Source organism: Antennarius striatus, chromosome 11 (assembly GCF_040054535.1).
Source record: "Antennarius striatus isolate MH-2024 chromosome 11, ASM4005453v1, whole genome shotgun sequence".
In the NCBI taxonomy this organism is placed as follows: Eukaryota; Metazoa; Chordata; class Actinopteri; order Lophiiformes; family Antennariidae; genus Antennarius; species Antennarius striatus.
The window spans coordinates 722421-746270 of NC_090786.1; the positions used below are offsets into that span (position 1 = coordinate 722421).

The following is a 23850-nucleotide window of genomic DNA, read 5'->3' on the forward strand; positions in this document are numbered from 1 at the left end:
GATTCTGTGTTCAGGTTCTGTTCCTGTCAGCTGAACGGAGCCACGCTGATTCAGCAGAAGACCGACGACAACCCCGAGATCAAAGACTTCCTGAAGGCATTACACACACACACACACACACACACACACCCATACACACACACACACACACACACACACACACTCATCAAACTGATGTTTCTCCATCAGAGGTTAGCGATGGACCCCCGCTGCAAGGGGATGCCTCTGTCCAGCTTCCTGCTGAAGCCCATGCAGAGGGTGACGCGGTATCCCCTGATCATCAAGAACGTACGTCTCACACACACACACACACACACACACACACACACACACAGGTGTGTGTCCTCATTCCTCTTCTTTCTGCTTCAGATCCTAGAAAACACTCCAGAGTCGCATCCGGATCACAACCACCTGAAAGCTGCTCTGGAGAAAGCAGAGGAGCTGTGTTCACAGGTGTACACACACACACACACACACACACACACACACACACACACACACACACACACACACACACACAGGTTAGTTTATCTGTCTGACACACACCTGTGTGTGTGTTCAGGTGAATGAGGGCGTCAGGGAGAAGGAGAACTCCGATCGTCTGGAGTGGATTCAGGCTCACGTTCAGTGTGAAGGCCTGTCGGAGGTAACAAACAAACAAACAAACAAACAAACAAACAGTCCCCCCCCAGGCTGGACCTGAACACTTCTTCCTTCTTCTGTCCTGCAGCAACTGGTTTTTAACTCGGTCACCAACTGTTTGGGTCCCAGGAAGTTCCTCCACAGCGGGAAGCTGTTCAAAGCCAAGAGCAGCAAGGAGCTCTACGGCTTCCTGTTCAACGACTTCCTGCTGCTGACACAGGTGAGCCCCGCCTCCCTCCGCTCTGCCACACCTGCTTCCTGTCTCTGAAGCTGCCTCCCCCACTCCACAGGTGACCAAACCGCTAGGATCTTCAGGCTCCGACAAGGTGTTCTCGTCCAAAACGCACCTGCAGTACCGCATGTACAAGACGGTGAGCCGACGTACGGACGCCGCACGGCGCAGGGAGCTAACGCCAGGCTAACGCGCACACGCTCTCGTTTCAGCCCATCTTCCTGAACGAGGTGCTGGTGAAGCTGCCCACCGACCCGTCTGGGGACGAGCCTCTGTTCCACATCTCCCACATCGACCGCGTCTACACCCTCAGAGCCGAGAGCATCAACGAACGGTGAGGGGGGCGGCGGCCGCACGGCGACGGCTTCATCCGTCTGAAGCCACGCTGAAACCCCGTGTGTGTGTGTGTGTGTGTGTGTGTGTCTGCAGGACGGCGTGGGTTCAGAAAATTAAGGCGGCTTCGGAACTCTTCATCGAGACGGAGAAGAAGAAGCGGGAGAAGGCGTATCTAGGTGTGTCTTGGTCTCTGCTTCCTGTTTGGATTGAAGTGGTTTAACTTTGCATCACCCGTCGCCATGGTAACACAAACTAATGTGTGTGTCTCAGTGCGTTCGCAGAGGGCCACAGGTATTGGTAGGCTGATGGTCAACATTGTGGAGGGAATTGAGCTCAAACCTTGTCGCTCTCATGGTACGAACACAACCGTCACAACCCCCCCATGACACTTACATGTAGCTAATCATGCTAACAGCTGTGTTTCCATTGGCCATAAATGTGTTCAGTGTTCTTCCTGCTAAACCCGCTCCTGACATGCTAACCAGTTAGCGACGGCGCTAGTTGATCTTCCGCTGACTCGTGTTTGTCCCCTCCAGGAAAAAGTAACCCCTACTGCGAGGTCACCATGGGGTCACAGTGTCACATCACCAAAACCCTACAGGTATGACCCCCCCCCCCCCCCCGTCTGTGATTGGAGGGTTTCCAAATGTTGACTCTTCCTGTCTCTGCAGGACACGCTGAACCCCAAGTGGAACTCCAACTGCCAGTTCTTCATCAAGGACCTGGAGCAGGACGTCCTGTGTGTCACCGTGTTCGAACGCGACCAGTTCTCACCTGACGGTCCGTCTCCACCCACGCTCTTCTCTCTAGTGTGTTCTACTCCACTCTCTAAGTCCATGTTCTCCATGTTTGACCCCACCCCCCCAGACTTCCTGGGCAGGACGGAGATCCGGTTGGCTGAGATAAAGAAGGACCAGGGCTCTAAAGGTCCAATCACCAAGCGGTTGCTGCTCCACGAGGTTCCCACAGGGGAGATCGTCGTCAGGCTGGACCTCCAGCTGTTTGAAGAACCCTGAATCCTGATTGGGATCAAGCTGGACCGGGTTGGACCTGACTACTGGACCGGACCTCACTGGACTGGACTGGTCTGGATCCTCTGATTTGTTTGGTTGGGTTCTGTTTGTGTTTAACGGGTCGTGTTCAATCAGCTGGAGGTAACCTGACTGAACTTATAGTGAACTAGAATCAGGAAGTCCTGGACCCACTGGGTGTCGGCAGGGTTCTGACCATCTGCGGTACTTGTCAGTATCCCCCAACTGTATGTATGATATTGCAGAATCACTGCAAAGGGGTTGGATCCACTTTCTGTGACAGGCCAGACGTTCCTCATCTTAGGTTTAGGTCAACGGAGTCCGAGTCTGAGGCGTGAAGATCCAGGGTTTGGCCCGGTCCACTCTGTCCTGTGTCGGTCCGGTTTGATGTTCAGTCCTGGCTGGTTCAGACACTTCAGTGACAATCCCAGCCCCCCTTAGACCCAACAAACCTCTGTGTGTGTGTGTGTGTGTGTGTGTGTGTGTGTGTGTGTGTGTGTGTGTGTGTGTGTGTGTGTGTGTGTGTGTGTGTGTGTGTGTGTGTGTGTGTGTGTGTGTGTGTGTGTGCGTACGAGAGAGATTCAGTGAGTGAATGACTGAGTCCACAGGTGAACAGGTTGACGGTACGTTTCGTCTTGTCGGTCTTAGACGAGCTCTTAGGCATCCAAACACTGAACACTTGCCATGACCTCAGAAAGTGTACAGGTTTATTGAGAAAATGCTAATGATGCTAATTAGCTGAAAGGATAGACAAGTGTCCGGTGTAAATAAACGACAGACGTGTCGACAGAACACGAAAGGAGCTCTGATGTCATCTGACAGACTGTCAAGAAGGACGTCTTCATTCCTCAGATACCTTGGGACGTAGTTAGAGGCGGTTCTGTCACACATCTTACCTCTGTTGCTGTGCTGCTGACTGAAGCTGTCCCATGGCGACGCAGGGAAAAGTACCCAACCCCCACCCAATAGAACAGGGGCCTTAGAGCTGCAGAGGACTCCATTCCATAGACGTGGTCTTTCTAGATCGTCCAGACTGTTTCCACACTCCCGGGAAGCTTCGTAGAGATGAAGTAACTGTGCATCAGCACTCACAGCACTTTCAGCCATCAGTCAGAAGATATTAAAGAATGAACTGAGACGGAATTCAAGACGAGACGCAGACAGGAACAAGTCAGTGATTGGTCCGTATTCTGCCCACCATCAACAAACCCAAGGAACAGTCAAACCCAACGAGTCGGTCCATCTCTACAACCAAACCCAACGAGGTGTTGTTCTCAACAACCAACCCTACTGAGACATTGGTTGGTCTCTACGACCAAACCCAACGAGGCGTTGGTCCGTCTCAACGACCAAACCCAACAAGGCGTTGGTCCGTCTCAATGACCAAACCCAACAAGGCATTGGTCCGTCTCAATGACCAAACCCAACGAGGCGTTGGTCCGTCTCAATGACCAAACCCAACGAGGCGTTGGTCCGTCTCAATGACCAACCCCAACGAAGCATTGGTCAACGTTGAAAACCACCGCTTTCCATGGAGGACACAAAACTGCCTCACAAATATACCCACACCTGTTTAAACCTGGTCACTGCCAGTCTATGCAAATGGTACTGTTGTTGGGGACTAGTTTCAGCTGAAGATTAAACTACATTATATTTGAGGCGCCCCTTGTGCTGAGGTTGAAGGTCCAGTTCTGCTGGTGGGCCCACATTCACAGGCATGGGACCACCAGAACTATTCATGAAATAGTTCTGGTGGTCCCACGCTTGGGTTTGTTTGGATTTCTCGAGATAGTTCCCACAAACTATTTCAAGAGATCTAAAACAAACCCAACAAGTCTAACGGAGACCTCCGACATGGCAGTGAAAGAGTTCCAAGACCTTCTTGACAGACCAAATGATGATCGTCAATCGGGTCAGTTCCTTGTTGTTTCTGGTCTTTCCGGGCTTTGTTGTGGAGAACTCAGAACAGCATCGGTCCGATCCATCAAAGCTGGTTTTGGTTCACCGCACGAACCAGTTCAAACTGTTATCTACTGCGTCAGCTAAAAGTTAGCACAGGAATCCGCTAACCAGTTAACAGTAGACTGCAACATGCTGGCAGCTGAGTGAAGGTCCCCATATTTTATCTTTAAACATCAGATTGTTCCTCTTACAGTTTTTAGAGCCTGTTTTATCTCATTTGTTTAGGAAGGGGAATATTTAAGAAATAAATTAGCTTTCACAGCTGCCAAGTTCTTCTGGTGCCTTCACGTGGTTTTAGCGTGTTCAGGAGAAGGTGCCAAAACAAAAGCTAGCAACGCATTTTTGTTTCTGGTCACAAACTTATCGACGTAATTCTATTTTGAAGCATATCAAGAAAGTTTATCAGAAACGCTCAGGAGTGACTTTGAAGGCAGCATCAATCTTCTTTCCTAACGCGAGTATTCAGCGGTTGCCAGTTGGACAGTTATAGATATTTAGCTAGCTAGCCACATGGTAATTAGCAAACGTAGTCCTTTTCATTTAACGCCACGGTTATAGACAACCAATAGTCACCTTCGTGACCAGCCACTGTCCAATCAGAAGTCAGGAACGGTGTCAGCGAGCATCAGTGTTTCCCTAGGATGACGATGATGAAGATGATTGATGATGAATTTGTTTTATACCCCCCCCCTCCTCCTCTCCAGTGACTGAAACCGATCCGGTTTGAACCCGTTCTGACTGCCCAACGGTACGGTTGTGTACAATACTACTGCTGTCTGAGAGTTAATATATGAGGCTGTGGCGCCGGAGACGGCCTGCTGTTATTATCACTGTAGAACATGATGTATGTTGTTGTTTCAATGTTCAGAATAAACGTCAGTCGGACCCAGATGCTAAACGCATGTCTGGAAGTTTGTGTCGTAGATCCAGCCAACATGTTCTCACACACACCAACGAAGCCAGTTTGTTTGATTTGGCTTTTGTTTATTTTGCATATATAATTTATTTCCAATTTCTTTAAATAATTACAAAAACTTGCAGAAACAGAGACAGAGCAGCTCTACTTATTTCTCTGACTACAAAATTACCAAAATAGTTTTCTCGAAATTTCCATTAAATAAATTATGTATGAATCTAAATCTGTGTAAGACCTAAAGGAAGCCACATTCTCGTGTGTTTCTTATTCTATTCTTTTAAAACTATTATTTTACAAACTACTAATTCAAACAACTTCTCAAAATTATTTTTCCCAGAAATTATTTTTGAGATTATAACAAAATATTTTGCTCTGGTACCGAGCAGGAGTCACCAGGTAATTTATAAATCCATAGAATTCAAGTTTCTGTGACAATTGATTAAGTACTCTGACGTCACCACCTTGTTGTCTTACCTGTACGAATAAACATGACGTGAGAGTCTGGGTCAAACTGGGGAAGAATGACGTCACCAGGCTGGCCCTGCTCCGCTCCAGAACCGCTAAGTCTACCGGACTGACCGGTACCGGCGGCTCCGGTTCGGATTCTCCGGCTATGTGCAGGGATGGGGGGGGCGGGGCGTTGTTCCTGCGTCAAGCTAGCACTCAGTCACAGAGGAGCCGGAAGTCCTGTCAAAATAAAAGCACCCGGACTTAAATTAGTTTACAAAACGCATGATGAAAGGTTTTGTTGTGTTTGAAAACTAAAAAGTGACATAAATAAATACTTAAAGTCACTTACTGAGCCTTAAGTTATTTTAAGGGAATAAATACGGTCTATTTAATGAAATAAACTGTTTTTCCTTAAATATCACAGGAAAAATTAAAATGAGTGTCGAACAAGTCATTTGGGTTTTACTTTGACAGCGTGACCGGAAGTGTTCTTCTGAGCTCGGAAAGGTCAACGCTGTTATCGAGCAGGACAGCTAACGTCAACGCGTTAGCTAGCGAGCTAATAAACAAATAGATTGTAACGTTGCTTTGATTACGTCACGAAGATACCCGGAAGTAATGTTGATGATCGCTGCGTGACGTCAGAATAATAATTAGCTTGTAAACTGTGAATTTGTCAATTGCAAATTTCCAAACTTTTACTACTCGTTAAGTGAGTTTTAACGTCGGTTCGTCGGAACGGAATGACGTCACTTTACCGGAGACGCACCAAGTTTCTGACAAACCGACTGGTTTAAAACGTCATGGCTGCTCCTTGGTTCAGAGGAGGAGCGTTCCGTTTAAATGTGAGTACATGTCGACAGATTTGATGGAATAACACTGTCTGTGTTCCTTTACTCCTCATTTGTTCTATCCTGGAAGGAGGAATAACCATGCTTTGAATAAACTGCATTAATTGATCATCTATTTATTAAAATTATAATAATCATTATATATATATATATATATATATATATATATATATATATATATATATATATTATAATGTTTGTAACCCTGTGTAAACAGACCTGATCCAGTTCCAGGAACATTAATGGATAAAACTAAACTAGTGATTTTTACGTTGCCTCCTGTAAACTCACAATTTCTGTGTGTGTGTGTGTGTGTGTGTGTGTGTGTGTGTTCAGAGGTGCAGATTGACATGGAGGCCTCTCACCACTCCATTCAGTTCCAGACCATCAGACAGAAAACAACCACGAAGAACACACATCAGTAAGCTTAACACAAGCTGTGTGTGTGTGAGTGTGTGTGTGTGTGTGTGTGTGTGTGTGTGTGTGTGTGTGTGTGTGTGTGTGTGTGCGTGTGTGTCCAGAAGGTGACCCGGTGCTCAGTCTCGTCTCCTTCCTCCACAGAGAAGGCGAAGCCCCAACCGGCCCTGGATGTGGTGGAGCTTCTGGAGCAGCTCTTCTCTCAGCGCCGGCCGGGCTCAGCAGCGCCGTCTGGTGGAGGTCAGCAGAACACATTCCTCATAGGAAGCTGTTAATGTGAATGAACTAGGATCCATCATCTACTTCCTGTCCTTCTTTGCCTTCCATCCTGCAGCTCTACCCACTCATAAAGCCCCCAGCAGTCCCTCAGTGAAGACCTCCCACTCACGCGTCCCTCCATTGGTCCAACCAGAGCCGGTTGTCTTCTCCACATCTCCAGCAAGCTCAAACACGCCGGGTTCCTCAGACTCATCTTTGTCTTCTCCTCTTGAACCCATGCAAGAGTCTGTTCCTCCAACTGGATCCAATCAGCTTGTGATAGAAGGTCCGGCTTCAGCTGAAACCACAGAACCCAATGGAGAACTGGCTCCAGAAGAACACGTGGACACGAATGGAGGAACATCTTCACCTTTAAAGCTATCAGAACCATCAGCAGAACTCAGACCGTCCACCGTGGAGATGTGTGGAGACGGAGCTGCTTCTGTTGAAGGTCCCGTCCAGCTGATGCCAGATGTCTCATCTGCTTCCACAGAACCAATGATAGAAATGACAGTAGAACCAGCAGTAGAAGCTACCGCTGTGTTCGCTGAGCCTCCACTGAGTGATGTCCCAGCAGAACCAGCAGCAGAACCCAGATCTTCAGATCTTCATGAACTGGAAGCAGAAGGTGGAAGGCTTCTCTGTCCAGCCTCTGATCCGCCTGCAGGAACTGACAGAGAGTCTTTGCTTGTGGAGGAGACGCAGGAATCGATAACTGAACCCAGAGGTCTGGACACCAAAGTTCTGCTAGAAACATGGAGAGCATTTCACAAAGAAGCTGAGGGAGGAACAAAAGAGGAGATGGAGGTGAAGACTACAACAGGAGAGACTGCTGTCCTTGAGGACACATCCCAGGCTGAGATGTTGTCACTTGATTCCATTTCTGAAGGCACAGAAGCTGAGGTGGACTATGTGAAGGAGGTCGTGGTAGGTTCTCAGCCTCTAGATGTTTCCCTAGTGGACCAGAACCAGCAGCAACAGGATGAGAATGTTCTCCACGCCTCGGCGCTCAAGTTTGTGAGTCTGGCTGAGGCTCCTTCAGGAACCGAGGCTCTGAGTGGAACCTCTGATGACCTGGAGACAGAAGCAGAACGTCTGGTGGAAGAGACCAGGATGGAGGTGGAGAACGGAGCGGTGTCTGATGGGACAACCTACACCCTGCAAACGGAATGCGTGTTTGAAGGCGCTCCGACGGAGGAGCTGCTCTGTTCAGACACTGGACATGTAACCGTGGCAACAGAGAACCACATCCAGGAGGTCGGAGGAGCAGATACCTTGAAGGGTAAGTTTCACCCTGTTGGCAGTGGGTTCACGCTCGTGTGCACCCCCCTCCTTCATTTGAACGCCTGGGATGAGACTTTTGGTTTCACGTGTTTTCAGGTGTGGATCCGGTTCAGAGACTGTTTCTGGAGAAGATCAGGGAATACAGGACACACAGGTAGAACCCTTTGACTGGAGGTCCTGGGAGCCGTGATGGGCTGAGAGGTGTTTCAACCTGAGCTGATGAATATTCACCTTTAGGTTGTGTTTGCATACTTCAATGTTCCATTCTAATATAATAATACGGAGGTTAACATGTGACCTGGTTCCTCCTGTAAGCTGGACTGAAGGGCGGCTGGAGGCGGAGCTTGATTACCAGCAGCGTCTCTCACAGGAGACCAAAGAGCTCCAGAGGCGTCACGGGGGCGGAGACCTGAGCCGCTTCCCAGAATTCACCTTCAGCGGTGAGGAGGGACGGGGGCGATCCCACAACCAATCGGCTTCCACCTGTGACATAAATTATTTGTTTTCTCCTTAGAGCCCAGAAACGAGGACCCCAACTCATGAGGACTGCTCTTCCACGCTCTAGACACCCCCCCCCTTCAGCTCCCACAGGAGGTTTGTACGGATCATCTGCCGCCATCACCAGCCAGAACCACTCCTTGTTTGTGTGTGGGGTCACAACAACAACCCCCCCCCACCGTCGTGTTCCCTTGTTTATGTTGTGTCTTTGAGAAGAGCCGGAACCCCCCAGCAGGGGGCGCTGTGCCACCCGTCAGTATGCCTCCTGTGTCTTTATAGTAACAGCCTGTGTGTCAGATCCCCCCAGTCACGACTCTGATGGAACCCCCCCCTCCACGGACGGCAGGTGTGACGTGTCGTTTAGTTTATGACGTCAGTTCATGTCAATAAACAAATAAAAGCGATGCCTTGACCACAGAACACAAACCGTTTCCGGTCGTCACTCCGCGTCGGACAATTTTCCTGCTCCGTGTCCGTCTGGTGACGTCATTGGCGTTAGGCTGCCCCTCGCGTTGCCTGCGCAGAAGTCTGGCGCGTGAGGCTTAATTTTGGATTTTGTCCTTCAGTGGATCCGCACGCGACCCGTCGAATCTCCGGTCAGCGCGTGACACCTTTGTTTGTGTTCCTGTCCGTCACCTGAAGTCCACCGGAACACGTCAGCGGTTCGATTTTAATAGTTCCTGCTGGCACGCGCCCCCCCTTCCCGCCGCCTGTCACGCGCGCGCCGAAACCCAGCAGCCTCCAACCACAACACGCGCGCGCCCAGCTCACACTCAGCCCGTCGCTGCCTCGCGCCACACGCAGCCCTTCAGCTAGCTAGCCAAGCTAGCCCGCTAGCCGCTCACCGGCCGTGCCGTCGCCGCCTTCAGGCCGCTCCGGGGCGGGTATGCGCGGACGTGTCTGCCGCTGAAGCCACGGATTAGCTGCACCGCTCCAGGCCGACCGGGAGCCGCCATGGAATGCCGGGTCCTGTCCATCCAGAGCCACGTCGTCCGGGGGTACGTGGGCAACAAGAGCGCCTCGTTCCCGCTACAGGTACACCCCGCCCGCACGCACCCGTTACCGGACACGCAGCAGCTGCTTCACGGGGGGGCCGGGGGTCACGTGTTTACCGGGACGGGTAACGGTCGCGTGACGGTGACGGGTGTCGTCGTGTTCACGAAGGAGGAAGTCCCGGTAAAATTCCGGCGCGACACCTGTCATTGGGGGGTGTCCGATAATGGATCCAGGTGCGTTTGGGTTTGACCGTCACGAGGAAACTGCCGACCGCAGATCGGTTTACCGACCGGTTTACCGACCGGTTTACCGACCGGTTTACCGACCGGTGGTGAGTTCAGGGACGCACGTTCAGGGTGCTCATCGAATGACCCCCACCTGGATAACCGGTGAGCGCCATAGAGGTCACGGTGGTTCTCACCGGTGACCGGACGCACCGGATGGGTCTAGTCCCAGAGGTCAGTGGGGACCTTTACCCAGAATGCAGTCTGGTAGTTGTCCAGACAGCTGGAACGACCTGGAACGTCTGTTCCAGATGGACCCTGGTCACGTGATCTCTCCTCCACCTGAGGAGCAGCTGGAGGAGCTTGTTTGTTTGTTTGTTTGTTTGTTTGTGGTCTCCAGGATATTTAAGGAGGTTGTTGTGGGTTTAGATTCATGTTGGGATAAATAGAAAACAAATGATGACGAGCTGATAACAGGAAGTGTCCAGGAGGAGGAAATGATGTTATTGTTTCATCTGGTGTGATGTCATCACGGTGACATCATCACAGCATGTGCAATCATACAGCACACAGTGCCATGAAACAGGATGCGTTCTCTGCAGACACACACACACACACACACGTGTGTGTGTTTCTCCTTCAAGCGGCCCGGATGTTGACAGGAAGTGTTTTCCAGTTATCTGTGACGATGACGCTGGTGGAGGAAGACACTTCCTGAGGGCTTCAGAGCCGTTTCCTCCCTTTTGTGCAGAATTCAGTGATGTGGTGTGTGTGAGCGTTTCAGCAGGTCATGAATGATTCATTAGACTAATAACACACAGTTTGGTGTCTGTTCTGGAAACAACTCCAGAAGAACTCTTGACTTTTTTCATCTAATTTGCACAAATTAATCCCCACTAACGCCTGACTGTGTTTTATATTTGTAGCATCATAAAATCGGCGTGTTTGCAGTCCCACCCGCGTTGTGGCGCACGTTAATCTGCGTCTCATTAGGTGTGAACGGACCCGGCGCTGTGAACTCTGGGTCAGGTGTCCTGCTCTGCTTTAGGTTAGCGTAGCTGGTTAATGGCCCCCCTCAATAATGTTTAAGTAGCTGGCAGCTCCGGGCGTTCGCCGGGCAGCCACACATTAAGGAGATGATGATTTCTCCTCGTCTGGTTCCCTCTCATCACGTCCTTGTTAACGTGACGACCGTAGTGATAACACACTGAGCTGTGAGACGTGTCCGTCCCGTTCTGAACCTGACGGGACGACAAGTCGCATCTGGATGCAGGAACAGTTTTAATGAAGCTCCCACAGAGGATTTAATCTCCTTTATGACGCCTAATGTTGACAGCAGGGTGATGAAAGTGATTGCTTTGGGTGTTGAATCGCCATGACGATGGTGCTGGTGTAGTTCCATCCCCAGCGGCAGCAGCATCATCGTCGGTGGTGATGATGATGATGATGCTGGTTTATTCGTGTCCCGTCATCCAGAAAGACTTTCACTTGTTGTGAGGAGCGCAGCGGCTATTTTTAGCGCGCTCTGCCCCGGGACGCGTTCTGCGGTTCCCTAATGGCTGCTGGGCTCTGATGCTTGTCACCAGCGTTCGGCACGAGCACCACGGCCGATGAGGCGTGTTTGCGGCAGGCGAATGTTCAGAGTAGAGGGCGACCTGCGTCTGAACCGGAGTGGCGCTCTCAAGCAGGAATAAAGGTCGCCGGCAGCGCCTTCAGGTCACCAATGTTTGTAATAACTATTCATGGATCTCTGGAGTACATGTAGATTAGGGTAATGATTATTTTTATTAGATTCCACAATCTAATTATAAAGGTCAAACGCGATGATAGCAGTTCGTGAAAAGGAATAAAAAGCAGTTAACAAAACATCTTTAAACAGTCATTTGTACAACTTAAACGAGTTAAATTCAAGGTTGTAAATCTCCTGTATTCAAGCCAAGTAATATTTTGTGATTTAGATGAAGAACCAAGAAAGTTTATAATGTTTAAACCAAACTCATTTTCACCGAGGGCCACATCAGCATAACGACTGTCCTCAAAGGGCCAGATGTAACTTAGAAATGTAGCTAAGTATAGTGCGAAATAAATGTAACTACTCGTTAATGTAACTAATAAATGTAACTCAATGTAACTCAGTGTAATGTAACTAAATGTAACTACTCCTTAATGTAACTAATAAATGTAACTAAATGTAACTCAGTGTAATGTAACTAAATGTAACTACTCCTTAATGTTAAACAACTGAATTTCTGACTGATTCTAGTTCCAAACATTACAGTTAGACAGAAAAAACATGTTTGTTTGTTTCTCTGTTCTAACATGAATCCTTTTCATTTGTCAGGTTATTAAACCCACAGAACTCCATCAATCAAGGATCAAACTATCAATCAATAAAGAAAAATAACATCAGACACAAGTTAGGACATCAACTTTGTTCACAACATTTAGTCAGAGTTCAGATGGGCTGAACTACTGCATTGTGGGAAATGTAGTTTTTGTCAAAACACACTTTTGACCTGTTTATTTTTAGACACTCTGACCTTTTATGCTCTTGCGGGCCACATTAAATGATGTGGAGGGCCACATTTGGCCCCCGGGCCTTGAGTTTGACACATGTGGTTTAGACCCTTCAGGAACTGCTTCAGCATGAAGGAGAAGATGAATGGATGTGAGGTCCGTGTCGGATCCAGTTGGTCAGAGTCGTCACCCGTTCACCTGCTGGAGAAGTTTAAACACGACGGGAAAAGTTGTTTCCTGGGAAAAATCTATATTTTAAACTAAACGGGAAGCTCAGTGTCCAGAGTCACTGCTGTGATTCATTCACTGTTGACGAGACGACGACGACAAGGATGCATGGCATCCTTCTCAGAGAATCTCAGGCATGTCAACGTGATCTGAGGAAGCAGGGCCCTGATTGGCTGCCACAGGATTCCTCCTGGTGATGTCAGTGCTGTGGACTCGGAGTTCATGTCGAGTAAAACCAAAAGTAATCGATTAGTGAACGTTAAATGTTTTTGATTGACGGTAACAGAAACTAGTTTTTGTTGAGGACATGAAGGTTCTGGTAGAAATGTGAACGTTTGCTTTCCTTTAACTTCCTGTCCTCTGGCTGTTGATGCTTCGCCGTCAGCGGCGTCCTCTGACTGACTCCAGGAATCATCGAGGGAGGAGGGATGTGACCTAAATATCACATTCTGAGCCTCGTGTACACCAGCGAGACACAAATACACTCCTGTACGTCAGCAGCGTTTGCATTAGAGGAACACGATGAGCCGTCACGCCACATTTTCACGTGGAGGATTATGGGTAAACGGACAATTTCTGCTCAGCTAAACCGAAGCCAACGCCGAATCAGACGTCCCTGAACGTACCGCTCAAACAAACAGAAGGTCACCTAGAAGCTGGAGCGTCAGTGTGGCTCCAAGGTCAAAGGTCAAGGTCATCTCTGCTGACAGTCTGTCCTCTGTGTGTTCTGTGCAGGTTTTAGGGTTTGAGGTGGACTCCATCAACTCCGTCCAGTTCTCCAACCACACAGGTGAGACGGCTGCAGCGTGTCTGGTGTGGAGTGATGCGTGCGCTGTGGCGTGATGCGTGTGCGGCGCTGTAATGGGAGAGTGTAGGTGTGAATGACTCAGCGGCATCGTGATGAAGTGCTCGCCACCGTTAGACAGGAGTCTGTGTTCAGGCTAATGACTCCACAGCTGGGGGAGTCCAGCTTTGGATGAGTTGTCTCCCCCCCACCCCCAATGACATCAGAGCGAGCGTCAAAAGGGGGAGGGGGGTGCAGGGAGCAGCCATTCATTCATTTGGTCTATCCATGAACACTGTTTGGCTCTGTTTGACCTTTGACACCTTGAAAGTGAACACTGCTGGTGCTGTTAGCTTTTTTTAATATCTTGGTTAAACAGGTGCAGAGGCTCAATAATTACCAAAAGACAGGATTCCAATAGAACACGTCATTGTGGGCAGTATTTTTTTATTGCGTAGGTCTATCTACTGTCCTCTATCTGAGAATTCTTTATATATACAGTTGATGCCGATGTACCAGGCATGAGCCCATATTACACAAAAAATTAAATAATATCCCCACGGGATACGTTAGGTTTCCATCCATCTATTAACTGTGTACATTTTCTGGTCATGTTCTGAGTTTACGCTGATGATGCACTGAATGGAATCAACCAGGGGTACATCGTCTGCATGGAAGCTGACAGCCAGCCTCAAGCACATTTTAAATGATCTTTAGTCAGTTTGACTGAATGATCTTAATGTGGGAAAAGGCTCACATAAATAAGTGGAGGTGAATAATGCATTCTAGGAGGTAGAACATGTCCTCAGGTGGGCATACTTTTCCTCTTAGTAAGTTCCAGATCTGTCCATGAGCTCTGGAGTTAAGCTGAATGTCGGCTTGTTGTGTCAAAATGTCATCTTTACCTCCAGATGGGTTGAGGTGACACAGGGCTGCAATTTCTGATGTGAGTACATAAATGTAGTGACTGGCTCAAGCAAAAAAATGTCTTGAAAGTGTTTGTCAATCTGCTCTGTGCAGCATGGACTGTTGGCTATCACACAGGACTTCCCTTGGATCTCCAGCTCTGACACCAGGTTCTGGAAGTTTAACAAATCAAAAAGAAAGAAAGAAAAGAAATAACTTTCTGAACAACTGGCTTTTTAGTTCCTTCAGCTTTTCTCTTTCTCAGCTCAGTTTTCAGCACAAAGTCGATGTCGTACTTTCTGTGAACAGATGAGGCGAACTCACCTCGAAAATGTCATAGTGTAAAATAAGTCCTCCTCCCATTCCTTATGAAGGTATTAAGATTTTAATTTCTTTCTTGGTCCTGCTCCCCAACTCATGTTTATAATTCTACTGAAGTTTAAGACAAAAAAGGCTTATAATTGTAGGTAACCTGCTGGCTAACTTCCTGTTTGTGTAGTTAGCATTGTGTTTGTGCGTACCCAAGGAGCAAAATTCAAGATGTTGATGTTATTAATGTCATACAATCTGCCCTACTGTCGGGATTGGCCGGTCGATTGCGATAGACATGATGAGCACCCATAATCTAGAGGATAAGGAATGTGTACAGGTCGTCCTCAAGATAGGAACGTTCGATTTACACTCATAGATACAAACGACAGTGTCACAATGACCTGCTGCTTTGTACACAATTCAATGGTTTGTTCCTGATGATCAGAGTTGGTGGTGAAAGGTTTCCTCTACTATCTTGTCATGTCCAGGTTTGTGAATGAGTACCCCCCCACCCCCGTTACAGGTCCAGCTTCATGTTGTTCATGAACTCTGGATGAATCAGCTGAGCGCTGTGGTGGTTGTTTCTTCATGATGGGTCAGAGTAACACGCGTGTGGCTGGGGAGTGAAGCACGTTAACAAACATGAAGACAGTGACCCAAACTCCTTCCGCCTGGGACGTCCAGGTCTGTGCAGTTCAGTTCAAGCAGGAGGCGTTTGGTTTGGAACCAGCCCGGTCTGACACGGTCGGTTCTTTTTGGAGACCGGCGATGTTGAGTGGACGAATGGTGAAGATGATCGTGTTTCAGAGGGGAGTGTGGAACGAGATTGATCTGTGAGGACGTTCAGAAATCAGACCTGGAATCAGAAATCAGACCTGGACTCAGAAATCAGACCTGGAATCAGAAATCAGACCTGGACTCAGAAATCAGACCTGGACTCAGAAATCAGACCTGGAATCAGAAATCAGACCTGGACTCAGAAATCAGACCTGGACTCAGAAATCAAACCTGGACTCAGAAATCAGACCTGGAATCAGAAATCAGACCTGGAATCAGAAATCAGACCTGGCACATGGATTCACTGAATTCCTTTTCATTTTAAGACGTTGGCCGACATTGAAAGTGATGTGAGTGTCTGAGAGGCTGAATGCAGAGGAAGAGACGGAGATGATGGAGGGAAAGACGGGGGAGTGGATGATGCGACAGCAGCAAATGACGCTTATCTGCAGGCCAGCCCCCCCCCCACCCCCCAGTTTGTCTGTCGCTGTCTTTCTCTTTCTGATACATTCACGGACCGGCTGCTCATCTCTCTTTCTTACCCCCCTTTGGCTTTCTCCCAGCTTGTTACTTGGCAACCAGAACCCCCCCTCCCACCCCCACAAACACACCATGTGACTAGGCTGTGACTCACCTGGAGCTGCGACATCATTGGCCTGCAGCAAACATGTCATACGCACAGACACGCAGTTACTTTAGCATTCGCCACATACCCAAACACACACAAATACACACACACACACACACACACACGAGAATCTACTGTGTGTGTGTGTGAGTTTGTGTGTTTCTTTCTTTTGCGTGAGCGCTGAAGACAAGACATCCAGCAAAGGGTTATGGGTAGTATCCAAGCATTAACCGCCACAGGCCCCGCCCCCACACGCGAGGCTCCATCTCTATTGACCAATCAGAAACTAAAGACGGTCTCCTGAACTGCAGACAGGAAGGATCCGTCTGTGTTTAGTGACTGAGATGAATGTTTACAGTTATTTATCACTTCAGAAGAACAACGAAGGTTATAAGACTAGACTGTGTGTGTGTGTGTGTGTGTGTGTGTGTGTGTGTGTGTGTGTGTGTGTGTGTGTGTCTGTGTGTGTGTGTCCTCTGCAGGCTACTCTCACTGGAAGGGTCAGGTGCTGACGGCCGACGAGCTCCATGTTCTCTACGAGGGAATCAAACTGAACAACGTGCACCAGTACGACTACGTGCTGACAGGTCAGGTGATCACCAACGCACACGCGGGGCTCCGCCCCCCTCCCCTATAGGTCCTCATGTGTGTTGTTGGTGTGCGTTGCGTTCAGGGTACACCAGAGACACGTCCTTCCTGGAGATGGTGGTGGATATCGTCCAGGAGCTGAAGAGAGCCAACCCCAACCTGGTGTACGGTGAGTGACCTCTGACCCCTGAGCCGTCATGCCGCTGCAGCCGATCCGTTGGTGTTCATCCCGACTCTCCCTCTCTTTTCAGTTTGCGACCCCGTCCTCGGTGATCACGGATCTATGGTGAGACGATCTGTTTGTGCAGCTGTGCCCTCTGATTGGCTGCGCTCATCATGTAGAGACAAGATGTGTTCTGACTCTCAGCTGTTCTCTGATTGGACAGTACGTTCCTCAGAACCTTTATCCAGTCTATAAGAACAAGGTGGTTCCCGTCGCTGACATCATCACTCCAAACCAGTTCGAGGCCGAGTGAGTGATTTCACCATTATTCACACACATCTCATTTCACACACTCAGATCAGAATCCAGCAGTTTCATCTCAACGCGTTCAGACAGAACCATTAAATTACTTTACATCACATGTGTCAAACACAAGGCCCGGGGGCCAAATGGCCCTCCACATCATTTTCTGTGGCCCGCAAGAGCAGTAAAGGTCAGAGTGTCTCAAAATAAATAGGTCAAAAGTGTGCTTTGACCAAACTACATTACCCACAATGTAGTAATTAAACCCTTTTAAACCATTTTATATTAACTTGTTTCCTAACTTGTGTCTGATGTTATTTTTCTTCATTGATTGATAGTTTGATCCTTGATTGATGGAGTTCTGTGGGTTTAATAACCTGACAAATTAAAAGGATTCATGTTAGAACAGAGAAACAAACATGTTTTTTCTGTCTAACTGTAATGTTTGGAACTAGAATCAGTCAGAAATTCAGTTATTTAACATTAAGGAGTACAGTGTGTCCTCGCACATCACGACTTCACCTCATTGCGGATTTTTGGTAGGCAGTCACATGATACCGTATGCGCATTCTATTGGCTGACAGCATCCAGAAGTGTGCTATGTTCCGTGAGTCTCGGACTTCAGTGAGACACAAAACCACTTTAAACAGTCTATCAGTGTTGTAAAGGTAATACAGATAGAAGGTGGTTTAATATCAGTATGGTGGGGTTCTTAAATGCTTAAATTAACGTTAATAATAAAATAAAGAGTTTGCCTCTCTATCACTGGATTCGTTAATCGCTTGTCGTTCCTGGACGCATTAACCACGAGGAACGAGGGATTACTGTATTTTGTTCTCCTCAACCAGGTTGCTCCTCCTAGTGGTGAATACGTGTCACTGCAGAACCAGAGAGGGTTTGTTTGTCTCCTTCTGGTTGTAACAATGGGTTCTATCATTATTGATCGTGTTTGTCTCCTTCTGGTTCAGGTTGTTGACGGGGAAGAACATCAGCACAGAGAAGGACGCTGTGGAGGTAACCAGTCGCCCCGGCGGCTCCTCTGGGGTTTTTATTTCTTTGTAAATCTTCCTCTGGCTCTCTCCAGGTGATGGACCTGCTCCACGCTATGGGCCCGGACACGGTGGTCATCACCTCCTCTGACCTGCCCCCCCGACTAGGAGACCGCTTCCTGGTGTCGCTGGGCAGCCAGCGCCACGGTACGTGACCCCCGAGTTAGCGTGTGGATCCGCTAACGAGAGCAGCCGACCAATAGAAACCCTTCCCGTGTTGCGTGTGTGTTCCCGTGTTTAGTTCGTCCCGACGGCAGCAGAACCACACAGAGGGTCCGGATAGAGGTCCCCAAGGTGGACGCCGTGTTCGTGGGGACCGGAGATCTGTTTGCTGCTATGCTCCTAGCGTGGACACACCACTACCCCAACGACCTGAAGGTACCTGTGTGTGTGTGTGTGTGTGTGTGTGTGTGTGAGATGATTATTTGTTGGGCATATCTCGTTGATGGAACACCACGGCCCGCCCTAATCTGCCTCTAGTTGTCATATCTGTGTTAGAAACGCATTGTCATGATGATCTGGGGGTGGGGGTTCGTGGCGTCGCTCAAACACACGTTTGATCCGTGAACCTGATGGCGGGTTTCTCTCTGGTTCCTCCTCAGACGGCCTGTGAGAAAACGTTCTCGGTGATGCATCACGTCATCCAGAGGACCATCTCCTACGCTCACGGTAAGGATAGCTGCGCCGCTGCGTTAGCATTAGCATTAGCATCAGCGCCCACTCATGATAAACAGATCCTGTAGAGCAGGGGTGTCAAACTAATTTTCACCGGGGGCCACATCAACATAATGGCTGTCCTGAAAGGGCCAGATGTAACTACTAAATGTAACTGCTCCTTAATGTAACTAATAAATGTAACTAAATGTAACTCAGTGTAATGTAACTAAATGTAACTACTCCTTAATGTAACTAATAAATGTAACTAAATGTAACTCAGTGTAATGTAACTAAATGTAACTACTCCTTAATGTAACTAATAAATGTAACTAAATGTAACTCAGTGTAATGTAACTAAATGTAACTACTCCTTAATGTAACTAATGTAACTAAATGTAACTCAGTGTAATGTAACTAAATGTAACTACTCCTTAATGTAACTAATAAATGTAACTAAATGTAACTCAGTGTAATGTAACTAAATGTAACTACTCCTTAATGTAACTAATAAATGTAACTAAATGTAACTCAGTGTAATGTAACTAAATGTAACTACTCCTTAATGTAACTAATAAATGTAACTAAATGTAACTCAGTGTAATGTAACTAAATGTAACTACTCCTTAATGTAACTAATAAATGTAACTAAATGTAACTCAGTGTAATGTAACTAAATGTAACTACTCCTTAATGTAACTAATAAATGTAACTAAATGTAACTCAGTGTAATGTAACTAAATGTAACTACTCCTTAATGTAACTAATGTAACTAAATGTAACTCAGTGTAATGTAACTAAATGTAACTACTCCTTAATGTAACTAATAAATGTAACTAAATGTAACTCAGTGTAATGTAACTAAATGTAACTACTCCTTAATGTAACTAATAAATGTAACTAAATGTAACTCAGTGTAATGTAACTAAATGTAACTACTCCTTAATGTAACTAATAAATGTAACTAAATGTAACTCAGTGTAATGTAACTAAATGTAACTACTCCTTAATGTAACTAATAAATGTAACTAAATGTAACTCAGTGTAATGTAACTAAATGTAACTACTCCTTAATGTAACTAATAAATGTAACTAAATGTAACTCAGTGTAATGTAACTAAATGTAACTACTCCTTAATGTAACTAATGTAACTAAATGTAACTCAGTGTAATGTAACTAAATGTAACTACTCCTTAATGTAACTAATAAATGTAACTAAATGTAACTCAGTGTAATGTAACTAAATGTAACTACTCCTTAATGTAACTAATAAATGTAACTAAATGTAACTCAGTGTAATGTAACTAAATGTAACTACTCCTTAATGTAACTAATAAATGTAACTAAATGTAACTCAGTGTAATGTAACTAAATGTAACTACTCCTTAATGTAACTAATAAATGTAACTAAATGTAACTCAGTGTAATGTAACTAAATGTAACTACTCCTTAATTTAACTAATAAATGTAACTAAATGTAACTCAGTGTAATGTAACTAAATGTAACTACTCCTTAATGTAACTAATAAATGTAACTAAATGTAACTCAGTGTAATGTAACTAAATGTAACTACTCCTTAATGTTAAATAACTGAATTTATGCCGCTCAGCCTGTAGGGGGTGCAGTTCAGCCTGTAGGGGGTGCAGTTCAACCTGTAGGGGGTGCAGTTCAGCCTGTAGGGGGTACAGTTCAACCTGTAGGGGGCGCCGCTCAGCCTGATCTGCCTTTACCGACGTCTGTGTTCCTCTGTCTCTCAGAGCTAGCCGGTCCCGGTCGGAGGCCCAGCCCCCCCCAGCTGGAGCTGAGGATGGTTCAGAGTAAAGCCGACATAGAGGACCCCGCTATAGTCACGGAGGCCACGGTCATATCCTAACACCCCCCCCACGAGACTCATACTAACGTGTCTTCTCCTACCATCAACCTCTCAGATCCTGTAAGTCGCTAAATATATCATCACTGTAACCCCTGACTGTCTTCACCAGACCCCCCAACCCCCAGACCCCTTAGTAATGTAACCTCTTTAGCCCCCCCCACTTTACCCTTTAAGTCCTCAATGTCGTACCCCTTTTAACGGAGCCTTTAACACGTAACTTCCTGTCCCCGTGAGCCCTGCTGGGAACCCAGAGCCATGGATAGACAGTGGGGTCGGGTTGGACCCCCCCAGGCTGCGTTCTGTCCCGTCGGTGTGTTCAGGGACGGCTGCTAGCGTGCTAACGCTAGGGAAGCTTAAGGATGTAGACGTCCAGCATTTAAACGGTTGCTAGCGTGTTAACGCTAGGGAAGCTTAAGGACGTAGACATCCAGCGTTTAAACTGTTGCTAGCGTGCTAACGCTAGGGAAGCTGTGCTGTAAATATTGAAGAATACTGAGTCGTCGTTTGAACATCATTATGTCACTTCTTGGTGTGGTTTTGGCTCGAAGGGATCACGTTGAATTCTTTTATAAGGGCGCGCAATGAAGACTAATTTTCTTTATTGATTAATTCTATTGATAAAAGTGTCAAAATTGACATATTGGAAGCATGAAATGTAACATTTCCTCTATATTTTATAGAATTAAAGCTAATATTATTCTCGTAGTAAAAGACTCTGCCAGATGAAGCTAACTAAATGCTTCACTAAAACGAAGCTCTGTTAGCCGTTAGCGGCTTCCAGCTGCTAACGCTTCTCCAAAACTCTACCTCCAGACTGTTGGGCTACGATACTGCCTCCGCCCCGCCCCCGCGCTGTTTATCTATGGCTCCTCCCCACCCCCACACCCCCGTCTTACAACAGTGATGTAATGGTGACTAAGTCTACTCCCCTAGAACCTTTGAAGATCTAACAAATGAAAAAAAACGGAAAAAAAAACGCACAATGTATAGTTGATGTATAGATGTTGTACTATAACTGTAAGGACCATCGTGGTGATGCTACTGTACCATAGACCACATGCTCTACAATATCATCCAGCCCACAGATGGGTGGGTCGGTTCTGGTTCTACTGGAGGCCCCATTTGGGGGAGGGGTGTTAGTAATAGTCTAATGATCTGGACCAATCAGAATTCTGGGCCCCCCAGTAGGCCAGTGTTACTCTGTACCGCTGTTGTTTCTCTATGAACTGTACTGTGAAGACTGCCTTAGGAACCTGACATCATCACCACACTACTGCTCACCGGGGGGTGAGGGGGTGGGTGGGTTTTAAATTCTGCCTTTTATTTCTTTTAGCTGGTGAATTATTTGGTTTTTAGAGTTGCCCCCCCCCCCCCCCCCGTTTGATTGCTTTCTTTTCCTGGACCCAAAGATTTTAAATTAGCAATCATAGAAAGAGAAACAAGCAGTTTATTTAATCAAATCAATCAGACGAACCACAAAATGATTTATCATCTGAGGCCAGAAGTGTGTGTGTATGTGGTGGGGGGCAGACGTACACCCCCCAGTGGTGAACATGGACTTTTGTCATGTGGTTGTGCTGCTGATTGTCATATCATAACTGACTGACCTGTCCAACCGGCTTAGCTCTGCTATCGGTGTGTGTGTGTGTGTGTGTGTGTGTGTGTGTGTGTGTGTGTGTGTGTGTGTGTTAGGGTTGATTTGCGCACACATACACCCCCCCACCTCCTTGTACCCCTTGTGCGCCCCCCCCACAGAAACCACTGCTGGTCCGGCCCCCCCTCTCATGGACTCATCCTGTTCTGTTGTCAGTGGCCAAAACAAAAGAAGGAGATGTAATAATCATTGTTTGGTAAATGTTTTTAGTGCTATGTTTTTGGAAGTATTTTCTAACATGTTCCAATAAAAGATTGTAGTGTACAAATTCACATTTATAAAAAATATAAATATATATATATATAGATATATATGAGAAATGTATGTTCTAATGCAATAAAGACAGATGAAGAATTATGAACATCATCAGTCTGACTCTTATTGATGAGATTCTTTCTTTGGCCTTTAAAGAATTGCAGCTCTTTATTCCAGGAATGAATTTTCGGGTCTATTTTGCAGTTTCTGTGCCGTTAGAATGTACAGACTTGCAGACAGCAGGACTTTAAATCTGGCGATCGGCGCAGGGCTCCCCCTCCTCCTTCCTGTCTATTTACATCAGTCGGTTCATTCTGCCTCGCAGGTAAACCAGAACAAGCTCCATCTCTTATTCTGACCTTCAAGCTCCACAGTAGAACAAACAGCCTTACACACACACACACACACACACACACGCTATTATTACACGCTCATTATTATTTAATAATGAGTAATTGTGACACGATTGTCTTCATTTTGGGCTTGTGTGGAATCGTTGGAAGAGATCCTACGGCTTTGTCTTGTGTGCCGCTTAGGCGAACCGCAAACACTTCCACATCTGCATCAGTCAACACCAGCTCTGTTTGCTCTCTGGAGTCTGACTTGTGGGTTTGCAGGATGTACTGTGGACTCTTCAGTCTAGCAGGCAGCAGCTTGAGACCCAAGTTCTGTAAGTCCTTCAGGTCGAGTCCATAAGTCAGACTAGGTGGCGCCCAAGAGCAACGTGACCCCAAAGCAAGCGACTCAAAAATGACGCTACACATTTCCCTTCTTTGGTACTGAGATGGTAGAATGGGAGATGAGGGAAACACATCCAACACGTCAGAAAAAAAAACCTGTCCTCCTCCCATTCCGTATGAAAGTGTTAAGATCTTGTTTTCTCACTTGGTCCAGCCTAAAAATTTAGGTAACTCCAATGTCTTGTTGTTGGTGACTCAGCACCGTGTGTGCACATGGGTAGTAACCTGAATTCCAGGAAAAAGTCAGATGTCATCCATCTGATTGGCTGCCCTGTGTGTCAATCAGGTGACGGGATGGCTGATCTAATCTTAATGTCATG

At 47.0% G+C, this 23850-nt stretch overlaps 3 protein-coding genes across 7 annotated transcripts in view; all 3 read left to right on the forward strand.

The window, feature by feature from the left end:
- itsn1 (intersectin 1 (SH3 domain protein)) overlaps positions 1–5101 on the forward strand; it is a 31367-nt gene extending 26266 nt beyond the window's left edge. Inside the window, exons 34-45 of the mRNA XM_068328294.1 lie at positions 15–96; positions 190–288; positions 370–453; positions 563–646; positions 731–862; positions 933–1013; positions 1087–1208; positions 1304–1386; positions 1481–1564; positions 1747–1811; positions 1882–1990; positions 2078–5101. Coding sequence (XP_068184395.1) covers positions 15–96; positions 190–288; positions 370–453; positions 563–646; positions 731–862; positions 933–1013; positions 1087–1208; positions 1304–1386; positions 1481–1564; positions 1747–1811; positions 1882–1990; positions 2078–2226 — 1174 coding nt within the window. The 3' untranslated portion in view covers positions 2227–5101. The remainder of the gene's footprint in view (positions 1–14; positions 97–189; positions 289–369; positions 454–562; positions 647–730; positions 863–932; positions 1014–1086; positions 1209–1303; positions 1387–1480; positions 1565–1746; positions 1812–1881; positions 1991–2077) is intronic.
- A 109-nt stretch (positions 5102–5210) lies between these two features.
- Positions 5211–9236, forward strand: LOC137603389 (uncharacterized). 4 transcript variants are annotated; one of them, XM_068326802.1, is made up of 7 exons: positions 5214–6414; positions 6757–6841; positions 6982–7077; positions 7172–8377; positions 8476–8533; positions 8695–8819; positions 8894–9234. In XM_068326802.1, the coding sequence occupies exons 1-7, from the start codon at positions 6373–6375 to the stop codon at positions 8920–8922; spliced, it is 1641 nt and encodes a 546-aa protein (XP_068182903.1). In that variant the 5' UTR covers positions 5214–6372; the 3' UTR covers positions 8923–9234. The 4 variants fall into 4 exon arrangements, 3 of the variants coding, with proteins under 3 accessions (XP_068182904.1, XP_068182902.1, XP_068182903.1); XR_011037276.1 differs by lacking the exon at positions 8894–9234 and having other exon boundaries at positions 5211–6414; positions 8476–8616; positions 8695–8768; XM_068326803.1 differs by lacking the exon at positions 8894–9234 and having other exon boundaries at positions 5211–6414; positions 8476–8580; positions 8695–8829.
- A 258-nt stretch (positions 9237–9494) lies between these two features.
- On the forward strand, positions 9495–22896 carry pdxkb (pyridoxal (pyridoxine, vitamin B6) kinase b). 2 transcript variants are annotated; one of them, XM_068326805.1, is made up of 11 exons: positions 9500–9912; positions 13578–13632; positions 16732–16836; positions 16923–17006; positions 17089–17123; positions 17224–17309; positions 18272–18317; positions 18388–18499; positions 18594–18730; positions 18955–19021; positions 20766–22896. In XM_068326805.1, exons 1-11 carry the CDS (start codon positions 9832–9834, stop codon positions 20879–20881), a joined length of 924 nt encoding a protein of 307 aa, XP_068182906.1. In that variant the 5' UTR covers positions 9500–9831; the 3' UTR covers positions 20882–22896. The 2 variants fall into 2 exon arrangements, with proteins under 2 accessions (XP_068182907.1, XP_068182906.1); XM_068326806.1 differs by lacking the exon at positions 13578–13632 and having other exon boundaries at positions 9495–9912.
- Positions 22897–23850: the final 954 nt, after the last annotated feature.